At 33.7% G+C, this 19,995-nt stretch overlaps 1 protein-coding gene across 2 annotated transcripts in view; it reads left to right on the top strand.

Moving 5' to 3' along the window:
* Positions 1 to 19,995, top strand: part of SEMA3E (semaphorin 3E) — a 254,984-nt gene that overhangs the window by 209,002 nt on the left and 25,987 nt on the right. For both annotated transcript variants that reach the window (XM_070617313.1, XM_070617314.1), the window contains exons 6-11: positions 9,522 to 9,641; positions 10,767 to 10,909; positions 11,896 to 12,010; positions 12,668 to 12,737; positions 15,440 to 15,584; positions 17,710 to 17,932. In XM_070617313.1, the coding sequence (XP_070473414.1) occupies positions 9,522 to 9,641; positions 10,767 to 10,909; positions 11,896 to 12,010; positions 12,668 to 12,737; positions 15,440 to 15,584; positions 17,710 to 17,932 (816 nt within the window). The remainder of the gene's footprint in view (positions 1 to 9,521; positions 9,642 to 10,766; positions 10,910 to 11,895; positions 12,011 to 12,667; positions 12,738 to 15,439; positions 15,585 to 17,709; positions 17,933 to 19,995) is intronic.

The raw sequence follows: 19,995 nt of genomic DNA, 5'->3' as shown, positions 1-19,995 counted from the left end.
CTTGTTAGCTCTAATTAGTAGGGAAAGTTTCATTTACTTCAGCTTCATTATCTGAAAGATCTGAAAGATGAGAATTTCACATAGTAATTAAGTTCTTCAGGGGCTTGAATAAAGAGATGTAATATTTTTAAAAAATAAAAAATTTTAAAGAAAAATATTATTTTAACACATCTTGAGTTCCTCTACTAACCCGTGTGTGTGTGTGTGTGTGTGTATGTAAACACAATATGAGGAAGGGACTTTTTAAATAGGAGAATAGAGTTGCCTAATGCAGTTTAGACTTAGTAGGAATCGAAACCTTAGAAATGCCACTTTTGGTGAATGCCAGATCCATAAATGAATGCCACTTTTGGTGAATGCCAGTCTACTGGCAGTATACGAATTAAAATACATGCATTTGATAGACTCATACAGTTCTTTTGGAAAGTTTTTAGTGATTTTTGTAACTTTACGGGTTTAAGATTTGAATATGTCTGGAAGAAAGAGACTTTCTCATCATCTTTCGTTTCCATACAATATCTTGCACAGAAAAGACCTCCTATATATTAATATTGACTGAATGGAATACTGACTGGAGTTCCTAAACAAACCAACCAAAAATAAATGTGGGGATATTACTCATAAGAATATTATAAGTGATATTGAAAGGTGAAAATTCTGAGGTTAGAAGAGAATATCATTTTTTTTAACATTTCACTTAAATGGTTAAAAGTAATTTCTTTAGCCACCCTGCCACTCACCACTCAGCCTCCCTGAAGCTTGTTTATGCATGAAACCAGGAATTTAAAGCTGGTTTTTTTAAGAGAGGAAATATTACTGGGGGGACATTTCCAAGTGAGTTTCATTGAACTTTCAAACCAAATTACGCTATGCTGAAATGTGAAGCGCTTGCCATCTAGGTGGCTGTTTCGCTTATTCAGAAGAGCAATCAAATCATAAGAGCCCTCCAAGCTAAACACAAAAGTTATAGAATAGTCCTGCCAAAGAGAAGAAATAAAAATATAATTCTTCGCATTTATCCACGAACTTTCATCTCAAAGTACCTTTGAGAGATAGTTCACTCACTCTGGATATGCAGCAGCCACCAGGATGGAAACCTGATAACCTACGTGAGCCAGAAACTCTTTAAGAGAGGGAGTAGAAATAATTCCCCCAACTGAAAAAGCAGCAGGCATTCGGGCTGAGATGGAGCTCCCTGAGTTGGAATTTGGCAAGCTTACTGTAGCTTACTCTGACAGGGAAAGAATGCATGATTGTGGTATTTTATGACCACGCATGTTCTCTGCTGATGAGTTAGGACAAGACTCCAGCAAAAAGATGACCATCTTTAGATTATTGCTCCTTCTTTGTTTCTTTGTTAATTATAGGTTGCACTTAATGTTTAATGCTTGTTCACATTAGGATGCACTTTCATGATAAAAAACTCAAATTTGTAGCAGTACTTATAAAACTAACAAGGCCCCCAAAGAAAAAAACGTGCTCGCAAATCAGAGAATTATTAATAATTTCTTTAGATACAATTTTCATTTCAGTTAAATTCAGTTGACTTAAGATCACATGGAGTAAAAGCTTACTGAAAAACTAAATAAAGAATAAAGATTTTTGCTGGGTGAATGCAAGTTAACAAGACATTTTTATTAAATTTATAATCTAATTTAGAAGTGAAATGTTAGTAACTTACAATGATTCTATGTGAAACAGGATTTAAGGACTAAAACAAGCTTCTTATTGAGCTGTGTTCTGTATGGTGAGAAACGAATCAAACTGAAATCACACATTAATTAGGCCTGCTCTTCAAGTGCCACTTACTGTTAACATAATCTATCTTGGTGGCATGTGCGTTCATACGGCAGCTGCGAGATTTCTACGTCAGACACATTTTCCCCCTACTGTGATTATTAGTATTACATTTAAAGTGGTCTTAAGTAACTGTCTGAAGAAAACAAAACATTACCACCTGGTTTTAAAGGCAATTTGTTGAAACAATGAATTATTTAGTAAAATGAACTGCTTCATTACTTGTCTATACCTTTCAGGTCATCCAAAGATACTTAGCACTTATTCTGCCACTAAATTATTAGGATTGTTGACTGGCCAAATAAAAATTCAGGATTATTTTGTTTGTCATATGCCATTTTGGCCTAGAAGGAAAAATATTAGCTGACTCTTTCATCAGTTATGTTTGATGTAATTTTCCAATATGCTCCCTAAGTTGATAATATCTTCAGTAACTTCAGGATTTCCCTTATTCTTCGCCCTCTCAATTCTATTGCCTTTTTTTTTTAATGTTTCATTCTGGCCCAGATTTGTATTACCAGTTTCAGGTGTAATTTAATACTTACCATACCTGAACTGTCTAAGGTATGTTAACGGGCATGTTACTGTGTTTGTTGGGAAAACCACACTGATTTGTCACGTACCTTTTCACACTTTGCTTTCAAAGTGTTAGCTTTGTTGTTGGGATATTTTTAGGATACTTCTCAAGTAACAGACATAATTTTATTTTAACAAATAGCCACAACATATTTTACACTCACTGAAATTTTCTTTCTATGCCTTTTTTGTCCTATGTTTCTTTTTTTCAGAAAATAAAACTACGATAGTTTACAGCCACTGAAATTTTCTTCCTGCACTTTTTTCATAATAATAAGACCTTTGTCAATATATCTCCTCATTACAAATTTTACAAATTCTGTGAATTAAAGGTCAATGTTGATTGAATGGAAGGGAGTTGGAATACATGCAGGGAAAATTTGATTATTTCAAGCTCTTAATAACATTAAAACTTTCTTTTCTAAATAAATGTTTCTTTCTAATTAACTATATTTATACTCAGGGCAGAGTTATGCTTAAATAATTCTGGCACAAAGTAAGACTTCATAAATATTAGAAAAACAAACGAAAAAATCTAAATGGGGGGCAGGCCCAGTGGCACAGCGTTTAAGTGCGCACATTCCACTTTGGCAGTCCATGGCTCACTGGTTCAGATCCCGGGTGTGAACATGGCACCGCTTGGCAAGCCATGCTGTAGCAGACATCCCACGTATAAAGTAGAGGAAGATGGGCACGGATGTTAGCTCAGGGCCAGTCTTCCTCAGCAAAAAGAGGAGGGTTGGCAGCTCAGGGCTAAGCTTCCTCAAAAAAAAGAAATCTAAAAGAAGGTAAAATCCATGTCTTTATAACTACAACCTCTATAAACATAAGTGAAAGAGTTGGGTCATTTCTTGAATTCATCTCAACTGTGTAGAAGCTTAGACTTAAAGTTAGACCCTTACCACATTCCTGTTCCAAAAGAGTATCTGTAATTTCCTAGCCAAGACTGCTGCTCCCTCACATTTGGCTAAATGCCAGTTACCCACACGCTTTCTGTTGATTCTGGCCATAACTGCTAGTCCCTCAGGAGCTTTTTGAATACTTTGCTTATGCTTTCCTCAACACAAAACAAAATGTCTTCAAAAAGATAGGAGAAAAAAATCCTACTCTTCAATTCCCCATTGACATTCTCTCTCTTAGGAATCTGGTTTGACCATCACACTATCAATGTCACCAAGAAAACTCAGAGTTCAGCCATGGGTGACAGTGAATGCATATGAACAGATTCAAAACACATTTTTTTTTCCTTCATGCCTCAGAAACCACCTTCTTAACATTGATAGCTAATGCCACCTATATGCCAAAACAAACAAACAAAAAATCCCAAAAGCCCAAACAACTACATAACTAATAAAAGGGCTCGTTCTCCCCCATTTCTTTCAGCATCTTAAGCAGTGTAGGTGTGATCTGGGATGCTGGATTTTATGGCTCATTTGTATCCATTCTCATCCTTCCAAGCACATTTTGTTTCTCCTGGCGGTTGTGCATGCCACTGTCATTCTGCAGAATAGTGCATTGAAAGTAGTATAATTTTCTAACAAAATTATACAATTCAGTTATAAAATGATGCAGTTAAGCTATTCTTTAGCACGTGCTTTCCACGAGGCAAATGTGTTTCACATTATTTAGATTTCTAGACATAGGAGTAATGCTTGAGTAAAACTTAAGAAGAACAAGGAAAACTGTGAATTTTTCTCACTAAACAGTTAAAAATCTATATTTCCAATGTGGCAAATAAAAACTCAAGTAGATTAATATTCAGACCATGAACAAAACTCTTGATTAGTTTCATAAAATATTAAAGTAATACAATATATTTAATTAAAACTTCAGTTAAAGTTTGTGTTGTAAGAAAAGGAATTATATAGGAAAGTATTTTCATAATGCATTTTAACTTAGGGTTATTTACAGTGGATTTGTTTTATATATTGCCAAGAGTCAAGTGATTGTCTCATTTTCTTTCATATAAGCAGTTTAATGTAGATACGGTCTTTTGGGGAGAAACTATTGGGGATAAATACTAGAAGAAAATAAAGTCCCTGTGTTCATTAGTTAAAATTACTAAATAACATAGATTTCTTGAGGAGCAAAAATTCAAAGAACTTGTTATTCATATAAACGACTAGTGGTTTTTTCTTTCTTTTGAAATTTTCTCCCTGAAGCATCTTTGAAAAATCAGAATCTTATCCTGATTTTTTCTTACTATGTTTCATAGCTTTTTAATTTAAACATCTAAAAGGAGTTTTAGATTTATTCATTTATTAATTCATTATGTCATTCATTGATTCAACAAATGTCTTTTGAGCATTTCTGTACTACAGACACTGTGCAAGATACTCAAGACATAAGAATATATAAGACACATCAAGAAGTTTACATTCTAGTGAGGCATAATGTCAAATACGTAAGGAGACAAATACACATGCTAGGATGAACAGTATGACGGAAATGGGCACGGGGGCTGTGGTGGTACTAGGAACACTGATGAAAGTTTGGTCAGCGAAGGCTTCGTGGGGAAAGTGGGCAATAGTCAGGTAAACGGGAGGTGAAGTGGGAAGGGAGGTGCAGAATTCCAGGCAAAATAAAGAGCAGCAGAGAGACTATAACAGATTTGCATCCTCAAGAAATCACACGTAGGTCTCTCTAATTCTACAGGTAAACAAGACCATGAGATATTGAACAGTTTTGCCATGGTCAAACACCAGATTTCGAGCTAGGGTTCCAATGCAGAACTATTTCCAGTATTTCTGTTTCTGTACATAGAGACTATTGTCGAGCATGACAATAATAAGTTACACTCACCTGTCAAGATACCTTGCAGATGTGTGTTTTATTTTTTAATTGTAGCCACACTTGACCATCTAAAATTAACATAACATCTGTTACCATCAGAAGCCAGCGCTGTAACAATGAAAAGTAATATATGGCATAAAAATCAAGTTGGTTATTTATATCCAGAATATCAAAATAGATTAGATACCAGTTAAATTTATGGCTAAGCTAATACATTTATTAAATATCATTTCTCCAGAGACATAGAAAACTAAAAACTTTGGTAGTTCTGTTCTTAACATTGAAAACTCTAAATATTTTACTACATATTTTACTACAGTTGCATGCCACATAATGATGTTTTGGTCAAGGATGGACTGCATATTTGACAGTGTTCCATAAGATTAGTACCACATAGCCTAGGAGTGTAGTTGTCTATACCCTCTAGGTTTGCATAAGTACACTCTGTGATGTTTGCACGACCATGAAATTGCCTAACGATGCACTTCTCAGAACATATCCCTGTTGTTAAGCAGAACATGACTGTATTTACATGAAACTTAGTCCATGAAAATATGATTTATTCAGATGTTATCTTTGCACTCTGTAAAATACCAAAATATTGATTCACAAATTTTCTCTATAGCAAATGCTTATAATTTAAAGTTTTCAATTAGAAACTATGTATTTACTGTAAATAGTATCAATTATTATAATCATGCTGAGTATTTTTACTCATTTAATTACGATTAGATATCATTTGTGCCTAAAGCTTTATTCTAATTTATTATTTTTCATTAAAGTGTTTATTTTTTCTTCAGAAAGTATTTTACAAAATATCCTTATTATCTATTACTATGAATTTATTTTGTTCTTCACACTGATAATAAGATATGAAAGGAGAATGTTTCCCTTCTGACGAAAGCCTAACATTTCCAACAGAAACACATTTGGTTCAGTTTACATAGCATATAGTTTTTAGCACCTGTCTAGCTTCTTTGAAGTTTAAGTCATACAGTTCATATTGTGTTATTTGAATTGTTCACAAAGTATTTTCTTTTATCTGGGTACAAAAAGGGAAATTAGGTAAAATTAGTAATATATCTTCTTTTCCTTTGTGCAAGTAACCTGCCCTGGATATAATATTACTTGTTATCATAGGGTTGCCATCTAGTGGCTCCAAGGGGTATTTAATTGTTAAGTTTATAGAATTGAATAAAACAAGTTCCAAACAAGTTCCTGAATGTTCCAAACAATGTTCCAAATTGGGATAAGCACAATAAAATTGATAAGGACTTAAATAAAGATTGCTTTCCCATAATAATATTTTCAGATATCAAAGTTTTAGAAATATTTTAGGAAATTAAATTAAATCTAATATTAAGAATTTAAATAGAAAACTGTCATGATTTTTAAGAAATCTATTTTTTGTATCTAAAATTCATTACGCATTCATCCCAGTCTATATTAGAAAAATAAGTTATATTTAGGACAATTTTACAAAATTGCCTATATTTTAGACAGGAAATATAATCAAATATAATAATTAAAAACAAAAATATTTCAGAAAAATCCTTGCTCTGGGGGTTCAGTAGTCAATTAACCCTTTTTTGTGTTAACTCATTCATTTATGCCATAGAGTTGATGATCCCCAAGGGATTTTAATGAATTCAGCATGAGTCTCTTCTATCCATGTCCAAGCAGTACAGCCTGTGTCCCATATATGGTTCATATCTCTAACCACTGAGTGCCTTTGATCTCAAAATACTCTTGCTCCACATATAGATATAAAATTTCTGGTAGAAACAGCACTAATTGACTTTGATATAAATTATGTTACTCTTTCCCCTTCTATTACCAAATAACACGCTTAAATAAGAGTTCTGATGTAACTTTTCCCCACCAAATTGTGTTTTCTTAAGTCCAGACATAAAGTGTCCTTGTTTTCCAGTTTTTGTTATTTTCCTTATGACACCTCTTAGCATAGCATGGACTCAACAAACACAGCTCATTTTTTTTAAGTTGTTATCTTGAAAATTTTCAAGTGCAAAGAAAAATTGAAAGTGGAGTAAAATTTACATGTGTATACTATTTACCTCGATTCACCAATTGTTAATATTCTACTACATTTGCTCTCGCTCTTCTCTCTCTTTTTCTCATATATAGTTTAAAAGTGAATTCCTTTGTGGGAAACCTAGATTTATTTGTATCATATATAATTTTTAAGTATCCATAGTGAATTTTGTGAACTGATAAAACTAGTTACTTGTCTTTTTGTAAATGAAAAAGTTTATTATAATAACATTTTGTAAAAACTTATTTTTCTTAAGCCTTTGAATTCCATTTATATCTTGTTCTTTTTCTAAACCTGATATATCAAAAGTAATTATCTTCACTTTCTAAAAATTGTTATTTAACTCAAGTTGAAAATAAACTTCCTAACAATGTGTCCCATTTACAACTCAGTTGATTACTTTCTCAAATTTTAAACCATACAAATGTATTTAATCTATTGAAGTTTTTTAAAGTTTGAAGGACTCACATTAGAAAAAACATTCATAAATATTGAAAAAAGTTTTTAAATCTAATCCATAAAATTTATAAATATGACACTGAAGTTCTCTTAAATTCTGTTTACTTGGTCAAGTTTTTATTTCTGTAAATTTAATAATTCTAAATCTAAATTTGAATATACAATTAAATTTATTAAATTGAAAATACAATTAATTTGAATTCTCTTAAGCTTTAAACTCACACTTTAAAGCACATGTGTCCACATCTGTACACATTCCAAATTTAACAGAAAAGCACTCATACTTTGAGTTTAGTACACTCATCATCTCTGTATTTTTAAACCTGACCAGAGTTATATAATGCTCATTATGAAAATAGTTTGACCGCCCTAAATTGAGGTTGCTAGTTCAGGTGATCTGCTGCTGTCATTTGCTTCTTGGCCAGAGATTTTTACCTGGAACAGGACACCGGAGCTGCATATGCCCAGGACAATCCTCTGGCCCCACTGATGTTCATAATGATTACCTTTCGTTGTCACTTTGACAAAAGCGGACTCCAAGTCCCCATGCTTGAGAAGTATTGGTCTTTTGGGAGTTCCAGTTATATCCTTTCATTATTTTTCAAAATTTTCTCTCTTCTCTTAAGCTATTTTTTTAAGATTTTATTTTTCCTTTTTCTCCCCAAAGCCCCCCTGTACATAGTTGTTATATTTTTAGTTGTGGATCCTTCTAGTTCTAGCATGTGGGATGCCACCTCAGCATGGCCTGACTAGCGGTGCCATGTCCGTGCCCAGGATCCGAACTGGCGAAACCCCTGGGCTGCTGAAGCAGAGCGCGAGAACTTAACCACTCAGCCATGGGGCTGGCCCCTCTTAAGCTATTTTAATGTCTTTCTTCTGGCCAGCCGCAAAGACACATTGTCTCTTTTTGTTTTTCCTAAATATTGGCACCTGAGCTAACATCTGTTGCCAATCTGCTTTTCTTCCTCTTCTTCTTCTTCTCCCCAAAGCTCCCCCAGTACATAGTTGTATATTCTAATTATAGGTCGTTCTGGTTGAGCTATGTGGGACGCTGCTTCAGCATGGCCTGTTGCGTGGTGCTATGTCCGCGCCCAGGATCTGAACCAGTGAAACCCTGGGCCTCCCACCCTGCCGCAGGGCCAGCCCATTGCCATTTCTTGAGACCCTGCGCACATTGGTGTATTCCTCAGTCTGCTTTTAGGGTTACAAACTCCACCACATGTTGCAGCTAACTTTGTTTGTTCTGTCGACTGCCTGATTAAATTATGAACTCTTTATATGGTCCCAACTAACTAAACCACAAACTTAAAACAAATTAAATGACAATTAATTGGGTTATCTACAACTTTGTCAGATTTTGTGGTTCCTGTGCTAAAATCATGTTAGTGGAAGAAATTTCTTATTACAAGAAGGATTTGGGTTAGCTGATTCACATATAAAACCAATAATAATACCTTGATAATATGAAGGTTATAAGAACTTTAGTAAAATAAGAAGAAATCAGGTTATTTATCAAATACTCATGTGGGTCTTAGTATATGCCAGCTACTCTTCTAAGTACTTTACTCTAAGCACTTTTGAGTGCTATTCCTATTTGTAAATGAGGAAACTGAGGCGCAGAGAGATTAGCAATTAGCTCAAGTTCACACAGCTAGTGATTGGCAGAGTTAGGATTCAAATCCTGGCAGTCTGACTGTACCATCAATGTTCTTAACAATAGTGTTAATTTCGTAAAGTCATATACGCAGTAAACCTGGATACGTTTAACGTTATTTTGGTTTATACATTGTTGTCAGATCCAGAAACAAATACTGACTTATTTTTAACTGCTGTTTCCATATAGGTAGTGAATTGTTTACTGGACTCTACAGTGACTACTGGGGTAGAGATGCTGCAATCTTCCGGAGCTTGGGGCGACTGGCTCACATTCGAACTGAGCATGACGATGAACGCCTGTTGAGAGGTAGGTTTGAGGAGGAAAGAGCATATAAATCAGAATAGAAAACAAGGCTAAAACTGATGGGAAGCTTGCCATTTTTATAATAATAACAATACAAATGTAATTTATAGTTTTTACAAATTTCAGGATTTTTTAATTAGCAATATTCCTGAATTAAAATGTTAACTATGATATGTGTATATCATTTTATATCCAAATGGATTGGCTTTATTATAAAACCAAGTTACCCTCATAGCAATGCTTAGAAATCAGGATTTAAATGAAGAAAACAAACAAATACATGAAAAGTGAAAAACCTTTATCCAGTAAGTTGTTTTGTTTTCTCTTGTCAATTGAAATAATTTTGGATGCATTGATTGCTTTGCTTTGCTTGTTTTAATAAGATCACATTGCACTTTAGAGACAAGACTCTAGTAAAATCACTAGCCATTCATTGGCAGAGAATTCTTTGTAAGGAATAACGTTTATATTATGGCATACTGGTATATCTAGGGACTAAATCATCATTTTATGATGAGCATTTTCATTATTTTCAGCCTTTTTATTAAGTTTTCGAGTGCATAGTCACTATTGGCAGCATGTTATCACTAACATGTTAGACACACCCTGTCAATCAAAGGTTGTTCACTGAGACTCCTCAGACTTCAAACACAAAACTTAGAGTAAATGTTCCACCTTAAAATTACAATGAGCTAACCTGGGGGATAATTTATGAATTAAAAAAAATAATGGCATAGTTTTTTACTAAAATATTCTACACATATTTATACTGACTTTTTATATAATTGGGAGGAAGTTTATAGAGATTGTCATCATCATACCCCTAATCTGTGCTTCTTCGAATGCATTTCAAGTCTATAATGCTTGTGGTCTGAAATTGTTTTTCCCTCCCTGATTCTTTCATTTTCCAATTAAATTTTCCTCTAATATTTCTTAAAAATGGTTGATTTACAAAGACAATGGAGATATCTATAGGATTTTAATGTTTAGTACAAACTTTTAAAAGAAATATTTTATTTCTTCATGAAATGATAAAAGTTAAACATTCACATAATATATAATTCAGTAGAATAACATCCTTTTGTTGTAATAGCTATTTCACTTTTTTTCTATTGTTTACTTGTATAGAACCAAAATTTGTCGGTTCACATATGATTCCTGACAATGAAGACGGAGATGACAACAAAGTGTATTTCTTTTTTACTGAAAAGGCGCTGGAGGCAGAAAGCAATGCTCACGCGATTTACAGCCGAGTGGGGCGACTTTGCGTGGTGAGGATCGCGGGTCTCTCTCAGTAACTGTGCGGGTCTCGCAATTCGTGCTCAGGTCTTGGTTAATTTTTTAGTAGATTTCTACTTTAAAATAGTTTCTAATATTCTGTAGGCTGCCTAAAATTGATATTTACTGCCTAATCTTTATACTTCGTATCTGGGAAAGGTCTTATCTGAAATGAACTTTACATTTTGTCTGATTTTCCCCATTTTCAGAGCCATGCTGAAAATAAGTCTATAATTAGGCTGTACTTCTTCCCATACAGAAGTTTGAGCGCCATTTTAAAAAATTAATTTAACCAAAATCTTTTTAGTTTCTTGAGTCGTCATTCTAAGTGATTTACATAAGTATGTTTCAACAATTCATTTGGTTGACTCTGTAGAAGAAACATCTGTAGTTTGCTGTTGTCAGATAGGTTGTTTGGGATCATTCAAAACCAACTGAAATAGCATATATATTGAGAGAATGCTAATAATACTGCAAATATAAAGTTATTTTGATATTTAAAAGATATTTAAGAATAAACTTAGGAAGAGATATATATGTCAATGCGTGTATATGTAGTGTATGTGTATGGGTATGCAAATATATATTTACATTGTGTGTGCATTTCAAGGTTTTTTTCTAAAGGAAGAAAAAGGAATGGATGTTTCCATATTTCTGAGATAAGCAGATTATTTATCACTAAAATAATAAAAAGTTTGCTGTATTGTAAAAGCCACTGCTTTATTTAGGAGAGACTACTGTTAACATTCTTAATATCTAGAAAGTATATTTAACGGGCCAGAGTGAAAGTACACTGACACGGCAGATGTGCAAACCTAAAAAGAAATTTATGGGGAAATGCGTGTATGGGATTGTTTGCTAAATTTTCCACATTAAATGAAAAAGCTACAACTCTTGCCATCTATATGTTTAATAATACAAAAAATCTGTTGGTAAAAGTTCCTTAAGCAGCTATTTACCTGCTTTTTGTTTTTCACAGAATGATGTGGGAGGACAGAGAATGCTGGTGAATAAGTGGAGCACTTTCCTAAAAGCGAGACTGGTTTGCTCAGTACCAGGAATGAATGGAATTGATACATATTTTGATGAATTAGGTAAATATTATTGGGAGAATTGAATTTTGTTCTTTGATGTATATGCCTTTCTATAAACCTCACTGTCTCTAGCATATATGGGCACTTGCTTTCTGGAGTGTTTGACTTCTGTCTAATTTAGAGCAAGTTTCTGTTCTTTTCAGTTTGACCAGGTCCACGTGTTGGGGACAGACGAGTTGCAGGAACAAAAAGAGACCCATCTCATTAGCTCAGGGTCAGCTCCTCTGGTCCCTTCCTTGAGGGCCAGCTCAAAGCCACCGTTTCACACTGTTGTGATTTGGTCACGTTTGAATGATTGCATATGAAAATTTGTATCTTAAAATATGTAATCGGGGGGCTGGCCCCGTGGCCGAGTGGTTAAGTTCGCCCACTCTGTATCAGGCGGCCCAGTGTTTCGTTAGTTCAAATCCTGGGCGCGGACATGGCACTGCTCATCAGACCACGCTGAGGCAGCGTCCCACATGCCACAACTAGAAGAACCCACAACGAAGAATACACAACTATGTACCGGGGGGCTTTGGGGAGAAAAAGGAAAATATAAAATCTAAAAAAAAAAAAAAAAAAAAAATCTTAAAAAAAAAATATATATGTAATCGGTTCTAAACTATTTTAGAGGGCTAAAAATACTAAGTAATGTAATGGTCTTTAATTTTTCAGAGGATGTTTTTTTGCTGTATACCAGAGATCATAAGAACCCAGTGATATTTGGACTCTTTAACACTACCAGGTGAGAAATTTATATGCTCAATAAAAATGTGATGAAACAAAAAAAATGCCTCACCCCTTCACTGTGTATGCAACTTGGAATACTATTGACCCATTTGTCATTCTCATTTTCTGTACTTTATAAGTCACCAATGTCTCTTCATTCTCCTATGTTTGCAATTCTACTTTCATTTTTAAAGCCACCATCTCAATCCAGATCCTTATTGGTTTTGTTTGAAGTACCCCAGCATCCTCCTATGCCCAGCATCCTAATCTCTTTCCTCTCTGATTGACAACAGAATGATTTCCTTTCTTATCTAGTTTATAAGTTATTAATTTCATGCCACAGAGTCTAGGGCAATTCTTTTAATCATCATATAGAATTTTCCAAGTCAGACTTTCAAGGCTCTCTATCAGATCTTACCTACTTACCTTTGAAAGTTTTTACTCAAAGCTCTCAAATGCTTTGCTTTTGATAAGATGATACCTTCACAGAATCCCACTATCTACTTTATCTTACTTGAAATGACTCTCTCTTCCAACCCTGGCTTATATCAGTTCTCCAATACAGGTCAGTTGTCATCTTCAAGAAATACTCCTTGATTACCTAATCACAAAGCACTCTGCCCCTTCCTTCACTCCGGTTGTCCTGCTCCTATGCAGACTCGTAGTGGACAAACGTTTGTAATTTGCCCTCCATGTTTTGCACTTAAATAGGCTACTCGAGTTTAGGGCTTTAATCTATTATTTTTCTCTTTTACTTTTTTGTATTTTGTATCCATTGAAGAGTACTGGAAAAATGAACTAAATATAGTTCCATGTGTGTTGGTACATGAATGAAAAAATATTGTTAGAATCAATTTTGGCTGAAAGTTTACATAATAATTTCTTGAGTGTATTTCCAAATAAGGCAGAGTAGAGGTGAGATGACAGGATGAGAAATAAAGAATATGCCTCAATTCTCTTGACAGGGATAGAATGATATTACTCAGTCCCTCTTTTGCATTTCATTGGCCTTAAACTCTTATATAACCATGTAAACATGTTTGCTTAGGGTCTCTCCATAGAGCTTTTGTTTAGTTTTTCAGCTGGTGATTTCTTATGTTCACTTTGAAAAAAATAATAAAGCTCTTTGGACAAGCATCTTGATATTGTAAAGTGACCTTTTCTTCAGTAGAGAAGCATGCAAACAATTTTGCTATCAATTATTCCCTGATGCAAAGAAAATTAGTTACTGTCTGTTGGTAGTTATCACAGTCCGTGAAAAATCCCTAAATTTTTTCTTTTACTTCATCTTCTCCTGTATGCCAGTGAATAATTTATATGTTGCATGATAATTCTATGGCTTTAAACGATAAATGCAAACTATGAGTGTAGTTTTCTATGGGTTAGTATCTTCATTTTACATGCTACTTTCCTAAATGATAGCATAATGGTTCTGTCTGAGATTTCAAAGACAAGACGTGATTTTCTTTCATAATTTCAATTTGGACTGTTCAATTTATATATAAATCTGAGAAAAAGTCTTCCCAGCTGTTACCTGACTTAAAGGTTGATATTTGTAGCATGGAGATCAAAGGTTTACTGCCACTTTGGTTGGGAGACTATCTCTGGTTTTCTCCCTACAGCAGGCATTTCCAATTGCTTCAAGGTGTATTATAAAATGTGTGAATTGATGTCCTAAGACACTAACACAAGTGCTGTCCTACAGGTGTCTTAGAATGTGGGAAATTTTATATTTATAGAGAACTTTGCATTTTGCAGAGCACTTTCACAATCATTAATTATTTTTACTCTCACAATAAGGATGCTATGGAAATGTTAGAATTCATTCAGATAATGCCAATTTAAGAAATATGACCAGATCTTAAACAAATCATTTGGAAATGTTCCTTTGCAGAATCTTACTACAAATGTCCCTGATAAACCTTGCTGTCATTAGTCAATTAATGTGTTTATCCTCAGCACGTAGAAATTTTTATCAAGAAAATAATTTCAATTGCTACCAGTTCTGGAGGTAAAAAATCTGTTTTATATAATTTAAGTCATTTTCCCGAAATTAATCTTGTTCAGTCCATCCTCTTTCCACTATAGCACTGTTTTCAGTGACCTAGAGGAAGGAAAATACATCAAGCTTGTTAATGTCTGTGTGACCTCAAGCTAAAGAATATAACAAAGTTCCAAATTTTTGTGACTTTTAAATTGTTCATGAGTAGCAATCTGAGAAATTGTTACTGAGAAATCTAATAAACACACTGAGAAATCTAATAAAGTTTGAATAGAATTTGTGGCAATATTAACAGCATGGTGATTAGAAAAGCAGTATCTCCTCTGAAGATGGAAAAACATGCAAGGAAATAAACGTTAAAAAATGAGTAATCCAACTTGGGAATGAATCTTCTTTAATATTAAGGCCAGATCTTCCTTAATAAAAAATGTATAAACATAAGATTTAATAGTAATAGTGAAGTGACACAACTCCTTTTTGATTCTAACAATGTCATTTTCAATTTATGATAGTAAATAGGCAAAGAAATGGTAAGTTTTGGAGTTTCAATACTTGAAATATTGCAACAGTTAATATTTCTAGAATATACAATACTTAAGAGATTGCAACATTTTTACCCAAAAGACTATATTCTTATCTACGTAGTCTGGAGGGTTTGACTAGGTGACCTCCTAGTCAGTTCCAGAAGAGTAATTATCTTGTTTTGTATTTTTCAGTAATATATTTAGAGGGCATGCAGTGTGTGTCTATCATATGTCTAGCATCCGGGCAGCCTTTAATGGGCCATATGCACATAAGGAAGGACCTGAATACCACTGGACACTCTATGAAGGAAAAGTCCCTTATCCAAGACCTGGTTCTGTAAGTTTAGATATTTAACAACATATTCTTATCTTTAAAGACTCTGACATAATATTTTGCTCACTGTTTCAGATACTTTACAAAACTTTGCCTTAAACAATCAAGAAATTCTACACCTAAAAATATGCTTGATTACTTGCATGCTAAAGAAAAATCACTTCTTATATTTAGTTGTATGCTTGTTATTTAGTGAAAAGAATCTATGATAGGTACATGTTAGCAGCATTATAAAATATGTATTATCACTGATATTTTGGCTGTCTAAGTAGCTCCACCTAATATTTTATTTTTAAGGGTACTGATGAATACAGAAACATCACTAAAGGAGTATCATTTTCCTCCAAGCCTCTTCAGAAGAATTAGTGCCACATATAACCTCCAAGCAGAAGAATGTTACCAAATTTCTATATTCTAATATTTGGGTCAGCCTCTAAGTTCTCTAGGCCAAACTTTCTTCTTACTTCTCACTATGGCATATCTAAAAGAAGCATTTCTCTGCCTCCTCAGAATACTTAGCATCTCATTTAACACCCTTGCTGGCTCCTAGAAGAAAAGTGCCAATACAGATGTGCTGCTGGAGGACAGGAAGCTCCAGCGCTTGCCTCTGAACTGCTGCCACTAAGATTCTCCCTAACTAGCCATTCAAATTCTTGTGCTTTTAATTACACACCTATCTAAAAATGATGATGATGACAATGATGATGATGAGATTTTGTATTACATGTCCTATGCACAACCAGATTGGAAAAGTGTAGGATCATTGTGTGTGCTATGTGGGCTGCGGAGAACAAACATTTAACTTGTCGTGCAAGTCAAAGTCTATGCTTTTATGAGCAGCTGGTGAAAACTCATAACTATGCTGATTCCTCAAGTCCTTGCAAGTCAAGTAAAAATCGTTTTTTAAGAGCCAAAATCCAAAGTGGAAACAAGTCTCACCTCTACTGAGTGTGAGGCTTTACCATTTCAATCACTCTCTCTCACAAGCTTAAAATTATTACTTCCAGGAAGACATAAAGTGTATTTTATTTCATTCTATTGATTGAAATTACAATTTAAACGGAGAAAAGCCACTCCTGTGGCTTTGCTGGAAGTACTTCTTGAAACCACATGGTATTAAAGGAGATTTGAAGGAACTGACTGGTTACTGAACTCCTCCAGGCTGATCCAAAATGTTTCCAATTATATATCATCAGAGTACACTCAAGTGAAAAAATTCATGCCAAATTAAGAAATATGACCTGAATTTTTAAAACAAACCATTAAAAGTGCCCTCTTTGCAGAATCTGATTACTAAACTATTGTATTTATACTCTGAAGTGGAAAATTTTTATCAACACAATCATTGCAAGTTTTGCTGGTTCTGGAAGAAAATATGTGAAATGAGGGAGTACTTAACAAGAACTTAGCTATTCCAAGGAGTAACTTAGGGGCTGTGAACATTTATTTTTAGAGTCAGTGACTTGAGAATTGAGACATTTAGCAAATGTTTCTGGTTTTCTCAATTTGTTGTGGCTAATCCATACAAAAATAATACAAATTCATACAGATTACAGTGGAACAAAGAGCTTTTTTTTTCTTAATTAACAATGATGGAATTTGAATAGGTTTCTATATTACAGCACTAAAACTCCAGTCAGTGAGCCAACTGGAATCATCATCAATCATATTATCACAGTATCTATAATGGGAAAGCTGTTTTTTGTGGCTGTGATCTTTAATTTGGGGGGAAGATTTGGCACAACAAGAGGCTTTTTGTTTTGCTATGAACAATAGATTGTTTTCTTTCAAAATTTAACTTAAAATGTGAAAAAATAAATGTCCAAAAAAGGGGAAAATAATTACAATATTTATGATATTATACATTTTTGCCCCCTCCAAAATGAACCAGTAGTAAATATACTTCACTTTTCTGGGATTTCATTCTTTTCTGTATATTTCTAGTGCTGCATGTTTGAAATAACTGCCTCCCTTTGCAATTTTTAATACAGATGGAATGAAAAACATACGGTTTCTAAAAATTTCTAAATGCACAGTTGATTAATTGAACATATCCAATTTTTCTAATTCTTTTCATAATTGATTATAAATATAAGGCAAAAAATTATTTCATCCACTTGTATTTCAGTGTGCCAGCAAAGTGAACGGAGGGAGGTACGGAACCACAAAAGACTATCCCGATGATGCCATCCGATTTGTGAGAAGCCATCCACTTATGTACCAGCCCATAAAACCTGCGCATAAAAAACCGATACTGGTGAAAACAGATGGAAAATATAACCTGAAACAAATAGCAGTTGATCGAGTGGAAGCTGAGGATGGCCAATATGATGTCTTGTTTATTGGGACAGGTAAAAATTAGAAAGTACTTGGAGACATTTAAATTGAACCCTAAAATCCATAACATTATTAATATTTTTAGAAAAAACCTATCAACAAATCTGTTGACCCGTTAGCCCATTTATACACTGCTCATCCGCTGCATTGAAAGAGAGGATTTGGGGCAGTTACAGCACATAATTCCTGTTACGTGGTCAATACTTAATGCATTTGAACAAATGAATAAGTGAAGGAATGAATAATCGACGTTATTAAACAGTATTGGTTCCAAATAGAGCTTCTCACAGATGAAATAGGGTGCCATAGCAGGGATGGTTCCCCGTCAGTCCCTCAGGTCCTCTCCCACCCTTGGCTGCTCAGTTAAGGTCTGAAGATCTTTCAAACAACTTGGTACAATAATTTCACCTAAATCTATAATCACAGCAATGCTTATCAGGCCCCGTCAGAATCAACCATTTGTACGAAACAGGGCAAATGTTACCCATAATGGAGGTAAACTTTTAGACCAAAGCTATAATATCCTGCATTAATAAAACAAAATGTAATGAATATGCTAAAAGTGAAATTTTAAAATACCTAATCTCAGTTAATGCCATACGTTAAATCTAGCTTGTGGAAGAGAACTTGGAATCCTTTAGCATTCAGGGTAATATGTATCAAATTCTAAGTACTTTAAAATTCTATAGTCATTTAAAAAGTCTTTAAAATGATAATTTCTTTTTTCATATGCATCATAGTAATTGCTCCAGTAGTTGCTATTTAGAAGAGTTATCATTCCACCATATATAACTTTAACCATGGACTCATAATTCTAAAGAGACATTGCATATGCTCAGATCAGGAATCAGGATATAATATTAATATTGGTGCTTGGGCTTCTCCAGTCATACTTTTTGAAAAAGCAGAGATTTAAGTAAGGAAACATTCATCTGATTTCCAGACATTGATCTCTAGTGCAGGCTATCTTTTATCATTTATTTTAGGAGATTAATAATATGCTCTGCACTGGGGCTCAAGATGAACAAAGCATCAGATTTCTTTAACAAACTTAAAGTTACCTGGCCATGAATTCATTCATAGTGATATCCAACAGAGTTAAAAAAAAATAAGAATGAAAAAAAGAGTTTCATAAGCTAGAGAAATATTTGATAAAATTAATCATGGAAAAAGGTATATTATTTTTAAATGCCCTGGAAAGTAGAAGTCATACATATCAGTCCAAGACTGTTTTTAGAAATACTTTCTTCTTATATTGACCAAAGCTATTTCAGAGAATTCCAGAAATGTCAAGTATATACTTGTGCTATCATATAAACCATGTTTAATTCAAAGATATCAAAATATTGAATCACAGCTTTTCAGCACTAAAGAACATATTTTATGAATGTGTGATGAATACAACATTGGAAAATCCCACAAATGATAGTTATTTTTATACAAATTTACCAGACACATGCTTTAACAATTTATGTATATACGTAGAGACAGAGAGAGAGAGGAGAGTTCTTATTGCAAAATCACTAGTTACAATTTAACAATTTGAGTTTCACCTTTGCTTTTTGCTTCATATAATAATCGTGGGATATTTATTATGTGTGCTTGACTTTAAAAATTATGATAACGTGTTCATTTTAGTGTATAAAACAAGTAATTGTTATTAGTTTTATTTTAATCAAATTTTATTAACCCAACCACAAGATTGGATAATTTTTAAACAAATTGCTTAGATACCATAGAAACTGTTGCATCAGTTCCTCCAAAGTGCTTATGTTTTTCTGAGTTACTTCTAGCACTACACCAAATTATTCTTCCAGGAAAATTAATGTCTTATTAAATTTTTTTTTGGAAAGAACAAGCTCAGAATATCAGGAATAATAAAAATAGGTGGAGTTTTAAGATATGAATATAAATTTATAAAATCCTTGGTAATTATGGAAGCTAAGTGATTAGTACAGGAGGACTCACGATGCTATTCTCTTGATAGCATATATTTGAAATTTTTCTTATTAAAAGTATACACACACACACACACACACACACATATAAATATAAAGATTTCCCTAATGTGTTGTTT

Source organism: Equus przewalskii, chromosome 4 (genome assembly GCF_037783145.1).
Source record: "Equus przewalskii isolate Varuska chromosome 4, EquPr2, whole genome shotgun sequence".
NCBI classification, from domain to species: Eukaryota; Metazoa; Chordata; class Mammalia; order Perissodactyla; family Equidae; genus Equus; species Equus przewalskii.
Note: the sequence above shows the minus strand (reverse complement) of the source record. Positions and strands in the feature narration are given on the sequence as shown.